Source organism: Gavialis gangeticus, unplaced genomic scaffold, assembly GCF_001723915.1.
Source record: "Gavialis gangeticus isolate Ggan-Ray unplaced genomic scaffold, GavGan_comp1, whole genome shotgun sequence".
Classification (NCBI taxonomy): Eukaryota; Metazoa; Chordata; order Crocodylia; family Gavialidae; genus Gavialis; species Gavialis gangeticus.
In genome coordinates this window covers 47,265,886-47,271,961 of record NW_017729004.1, presented here as the reverse complement: position 1 = coordinate 47,271,961, position 6,076 = coordinate 47,265,886, and the positions used below count along the sequence as shown (strand labels likewise).

Below are 6,076 nucleotides of genomic sequence, written 5' to 3'. Positions count from 1 at the left end.
TACTCCAGCTGCAGCCTGACCAATGTTGCACAGAAGGGGAGGATCACCTCGTTGGACCTGCCCAAGATGCCATCTATGGATGCATGACAAAGTGCAGTTAGCCTTCCTGACCGTGTCCCCACATTGGTGGCCCATGTTCATCTTGGAATCCATAGTGACACCAAGATCCTTTTCTGTCTCTATGCTGACAAGAAGGGAGTTCCCCAGCCTGTAGGTATGCTGTTGGTTCTTCCTCCTCAGGTGCAACACTTTGCACTTGTCCGTATAGAAACCCATCCTATTCTCATCTGCCCACCTCTGTAACCTGTCCAGATCTAGTTGTAGTCTGTCCCTTTTCTAGCGTGCTCACTTCCCACCACATCTTAGTGTTATCTGCGAACTTGAACAAGGTGCTTTTCACCCCTTCGTCCAAATTGCTGATACAGATATTGAACAGTGTGGACCCAAGGACCCAGCCCTGGGGAACCCCACTGCCCACATCCCTCCAGGCTGAAAATGACCCATCCACCACCACTCTCTGGGTGCGGCCCTCCAGCCAATTTGTGACCCATCTGACTGTGTAGGCGCTGACACCACAGTATATATACACGTCTCTAAAATATGCTATTGGCTGCAAGTGGATATTATATACTATATATAATTTATATATTCAAGGCACTGGGTTTGAATATCTAATTCATTCTTTTCTTTTTTAGTGTTTCAGAATATTTGGTTCCAATAAAACAGAGAAGCTGACATGGCATGATGCACGAACAGCTTGTGTGACACTTGGGGGAAACTTGGCTACCATTCCAAACAAACAACTACAAGGTACAATATCTGCCCCCTGCCATGAAAGATGGAATATCAACCAGTTATTACAAAAGGAAAATGAATTATGGCAAAAAGTGTACTTATCCAGTTACCATAATATTCTGTCCTTTTTCCCCCTGAAATCCTGGAAATGTAGGAATTAATTAAATTTTTGGACAAATTGAAATTACAATAATTATGTTTTAAAAAGGAATCTTTTAATCTATGCACAGACTAACTGGTTAAACATATAATTAAAGAATACAGGACATATATACAGGTGATGCTATGTTGCTATAGCAACGTGTTATGGCAATGTAGCGTCCATGGGCAAAACCCATGATGCCACAGCTATGTCACCATAGTGACATACTCCCTTGTTATAACACATTGCTGTGGTATCACAGTGTCTAATAATAACTGTGCGCAGCCTGCACGGCATAGTATGGGCTGTTACTGCGCCATCTTTTAGTACTTCCAAAAGAAAATACTAGATGACAGGACAGTAACAACAGCACCATAGCAGCATGTGTAGACACGTCTACAGAATAGTTAACTAGTGACAGATCTTATCACTTCCTGTCTTCTCCTACAGAAGCTTAGATACTGTGATAGAGCCCCAGATGAGCAGCCTTCAGAGCTTAGACCCCACTTTAACCAGAACCATTAGTGTAAAACTGCTGAGAAGGGTGAGAAAATTGCAGTGGGTGATTTTTCTGTTAAAGAATATAAATATAAGGAACTAGCCATAATGTTGAGTTCAAATAATCTATTCATAGTCAGAGGAACTGTCAAGTCTGAGAATGACTGTGAAGGAATAACAAACAGATTGGGAAGGCGGGGGGTGGGGGAATATAACTGGAGGGAATGAGGTATAAAAAAATAAAGGCTTAAAAGACCCTATAAGTGCTGTTGTAGATCTGTGCTGGTATCCCAAGATTTTGTTTCATTAGAAAATTTCCAACCAGCTCCAATTATGAATATATTTACAGAAATCATTAGAGGTTTGTAAAACACTATGCTAACTGTAAGAACTGTAAAAACTCATCATGAAAATAATTAAAAAATTATGTAACCACTAACCAGGTCTAATAATGCCATTTCCCATAAAATGTTATCTGATCTACTTTCAATGTTGTCCAGCATTATCAAAAAAGAAAGTTTGGTAATATGACCTTGGTAATATTAGGAAATGTGGTATGTTATTTTTAACATGCTCAAAGTGTTCCTTTTTGTAATCCTTCTTACAAGTCAAATGGCTTGTTTCATTTAGAGGAGTGTTTGAGTACCTATTCCTTGTGATTTGACCAATCGGTTAAGTCAAACCATAAAACATGTCTTTGCGTGCATTCTGGTGGGTGGAAGGAAATTGTATTTTTACTCAGGCCCCAGTTCTGGGTGTATATTAATTTCCTCTGCCTTGAAAAGGCCATTTTCAGCTTTGCTTCCTGAAGAAAAAGTTATTTCCTTTCAGCCTTCCTCTTCTACCACGTAAAGGAAGTTATGACTGATGTCTGGATTGGGTTGCATGATATACATCTAGAGATGGCATTTCTTTGGACAGATGGAAGTAGTATCTCTTATGCCAACTGGGCCTTTGGTGCACCCTCAAACAACAACTTTTATAATGAGCATGACAACGAGGTAAATATTACTTGCAAATCATTCTTAAACAGCCATTGATAGTTTTAGCAATCAAATAGATGGTAATCAAATGAGTGTTTTGAGTAATACATTTTAAATGTATCACTTGAGGTTTGCATTTGTTCTGAACTTACCATACTTTCGTATATATCACACTTCCTCCCCTCCTGCCCCCACAACTTTAGGACAGGCACCTTGGTTTGGGAAGGTAAAATGAAGAAAAGAAAATGTCCAGGGTCATGCCTGAATGCTGGCTAAATGGAGCAGGGTCAGAGTCCACTTGCCAACCTCACTCATCCTCCTCTTGTTGCGCAGCCAGAAGTTAGAGGTTTAACCCTGTCACAGCTGCTGCCAGTTTAGTGTTTGAGTGACACTGCAGAGTGGGCTCTGGCCTTCCTACATGTGGCCAGGAAGGGAACAGAGCCCCCAGCAGCCATTACTGTGTAGTTATGCCTCCATTCCAGCACATAAATTAGCTTTCTCACTTGAAACATGCACCCTAATTTTAGATGGCTAAATTTGGGGGGAAAAGTGGATGTGGTATGTGAGCAAATATGGTATGCATTATCTTTTCCTTTAGAAAAATTGTGTCATAATGGCACTGGGAAATGGAAAATGGAGAGATAAAGACTGCGCAGAAGCCAAAGGCTATATATGTCAAATTAATTCAGGTAAGTTCTATTGTAACAACTCTCTAAGTTATGAGTAAGTTAAAAGAAACAATTACAAATTCAAATGACCTTTTTAGTTTTGTTTCTGGATTTAAATCTGGGTTTTTACAAATAACATACTCCCCATGGGGCACATCTACATGTGCTATTACTGCTCATGAATAAACTGCAGGCATTTCCTACACTGAAGCACTCTGGTGCCCCAGCCACCCAGGGCAGCATCTATATGTGCTTTGCTGTGGAGTTTTTTACAAGTAAATACAAAGTAAATATCCTACAGTGGAATAAATTAGTTTATTCCAGTCAAATAGGGGCACACATGTAGACACTGAAATGTTTACTGTGTGGCTAATTAGACAACTGCGTGGTAAATATCTCATGTAGACATGCCCACTGGGAGGCATTCTGAATCTTTCAGTCCTCAAGAATTTCTCCAAAGTTCCTCTCCAAGTATTATGGTTCACATAATGCAAGAATGCACTGTATAAATACAGTCAATTGTGAAGTCTTATTACATGTTGGCAGAGGGAATAAATATTTAATTTTTTAATTTGTTGTACTGAATGTAAGACTTGTCACCAAAAGATAACTAAGGAATTAGGGCTGTGCAAAACAGCACTTTTTCACTTTGACTTGCATTTTGCTGTGGTGAAGGGACAGTGTTTCATTTAATTGTTTCATTTTCATTTGAAAGCACTGTTCTGTTTTGTTTTGTCGAAACTGTTTCGACATCTTGTCCATAGCCTATAATGGGGAATCATGAAAATGCCTATAACTTTGTCATTTCTTGCTTGATTTGGATGAAAATTGCAGGGATTGCAGCCCCTTCCAGGGGCATGATGCCTGCCAAGTGTTAAGGAGATAGGTGCAGGGATTTTTGCTGTCAAGGTGCTGAGAGCAAAACTAATTCACTTGGCGGCAACAGCAGCCTGCTCTCATCTGCGTGCATGTCTGGGGCCCGCACCCCCGGGAGGAGTCTGGCAGTGCTGGCAGGACATGTTGAGCTCCGTGAGGCTGGCATAGCTGCTCAGAGCACAGCCCTGGCTTTCCCTGTCTCCCGCTGCCGGACTGCACTCCAAGTGGCTCCACCAGGCCCAGCTCAGCCTGGTGGCAGGAGGCAGCAGAAGAGCCAGTGATGGAGCCACTTGGAGCACAGTTTTGGTGAGCACAGCCTGATGGTGGGAGGTTCTGCAGCCCCATGGAGCCTCACCTCACAGTGGGGGGCAGGGGAGAGCCACTAGCCAGGGCTGCACTCTGAGTGGCTCTGCCACTCGCTCTCCGCCACTTCCTGCCATCAGGCTCAGCTCTGTGGGGCTTCGGAGCCTCCCACTACTGGGCTGTGCTCACTAGGGCTGTGCTCCGAGTGGCTCAGCCACTGGCTCTTCTGCCACCTCCTTCCACTGGGCTGAGCGGAGCTCCATGGGGCTGGCAGAGCTGCTTGGAGCACAGCCCTGGCTCTGAGTGCAGCCCTGGCAAGCACAGCCTGGTGGCTGGCGGCTCTGCAGCCCCACAGAACTGAGCCTGGTGGTGGGATGCAGTGAAGAGCCACTGGCCAGGGCTGCACTCCAGGTGACTTTGCCACTGGCTCTCTGCTGCCTCCTGCTGCCTTCCACCAGTAGGCTCAGCTCTCTGGGACTGCGGAGTCTCCCGCCACTGGGCTGCACCACTGGCTCTCCCGCTGCCGGGTTGAGCTCTGTGGGGCTGGCAGAGCCGCTCTGAGCACAGCCCTGGCTCTCACCCACCTCCCACCACCGAGCTGCACACTGAGCAGCTGTACCAGCCCTGCAGGGAGAGCCACTGGCCAGGGCTGCACTCGGAGCAAGGGCTGCTCTCCGAGCAGCTCTGCCACTGGCTCTTCACCAACTCCTGCCACTTGACTGAGCTCCATGGGGCTGGAGGAGCCACTTGGAGCACAGCCCTGGCTCCAAGCGCAGCCCTGGTGAGCGCAGCCCAGTGGCTGGAGGCTCTGCAGCTCCATGGAGCTGAGCCTGGTAGCAGGAGGTGGGGGAGAGCCAGTGGCAGAGCCACTAGGAGAGCAGCCCTGGCTCTGACTGCAGCCCTGGCCAGTTGCTCCCTCCTGCCTGCCACTGCCAGGATCAGCTCCATGGGGCTGGTGGAGCCACTTGGAGCACAGCCCTGGTGAGCACAGACCAGTGTTGGGAGGCTGTGCAGCCCCACACAGCTGAGCCTGGCAGTGGGAGGTGGAGGAGAGCTACTGGCCAGGGCTTATAAGATAATAAAAAAATAATAAACAGAAACAAAGTCCTTATCTGTAAAATTGTCTGCTTCTGTATTTGTTTTAAATTTGGTGAAATGCATTGTTCCCAATGCTGATGTTCCAGTAGGATAGCAAAAGAATATAAGGCCTAGGGACAGACATTGCACATAAACTGGTGTAAGTGATCAGAGGACCCCAAAGGTGGCTTTGCTTTCCTGGCCCCATCCCCAGCTTCTCAGCTACAGGGGTCAGGTAGTGCAAGCAATGGATTGCCACTCTAGCCCTGGCCTCCTAGCTAGGGTCTGCACAGTGGGTGGGGGGAAAGCCTCCAAGGTGGAGGCTTTTCCTCTGCAAAACAGCTCCACCCCATCATCATCCCCCTTGCCTGTCAGCTGTGGGGAAGTGGGGGAGGAAGGACCCCCGCCCTGGCCCCCCAGCTGGAGTCTGCAGAGGGGTGTTGGGGAAATCCCCCTAGATGGCTTTTGCAGCTCCACCAGGCTGCAAACACTCCGGCCCTGCCCTTTTGTCAGCCCTCCACCTGTCAGCTGTGGGAAGTGGGTGGAGGTGGAATGGACCCTTGCCCTGGCCCCTCAGCTGTGTCTGCACAGGGGATATGGGTGGGGGGAAGCCCCCGAGCCAGGGGCTTTCTTTCTCACAGTGCTGCTCCACTGCTGCAATTGCCCAAGCCCCCACTTGTCAGCTTCAAGGACCTCCTCCCTACACTGTGGAGATCCTAGCTGGGGGGGGGGGG

General features: G+C 47.2%; 1 protein-coding gene across 1 annotated transcript in view; it reads left to right on the top strand.

The window, feature by feature from the left end:
* Positions 1–6,076, top strand: part of LOC109291105 (macrophage mannose receptor 1-like) — a 151,818-nt gene that overhangs the window by 91,754 nt on the left and 53,988 nt on the right. Inside the window, exons 20-22 of the mRNA XM_019507966.1 lie at positions 696–810; positions 2,267–2,436; positions 3,017–3,107. Of these exons, the coding sequence (XP_019363511.1) occupies positions 696–810; positions 2,267–2,436; positions 3,017–3,107 (376 nt within the window). The remainder of the gene's footprint in view (positions 1–695; positions 811–2,266; positions 2,437–3,016; positions 3,108–6,076) is intronic.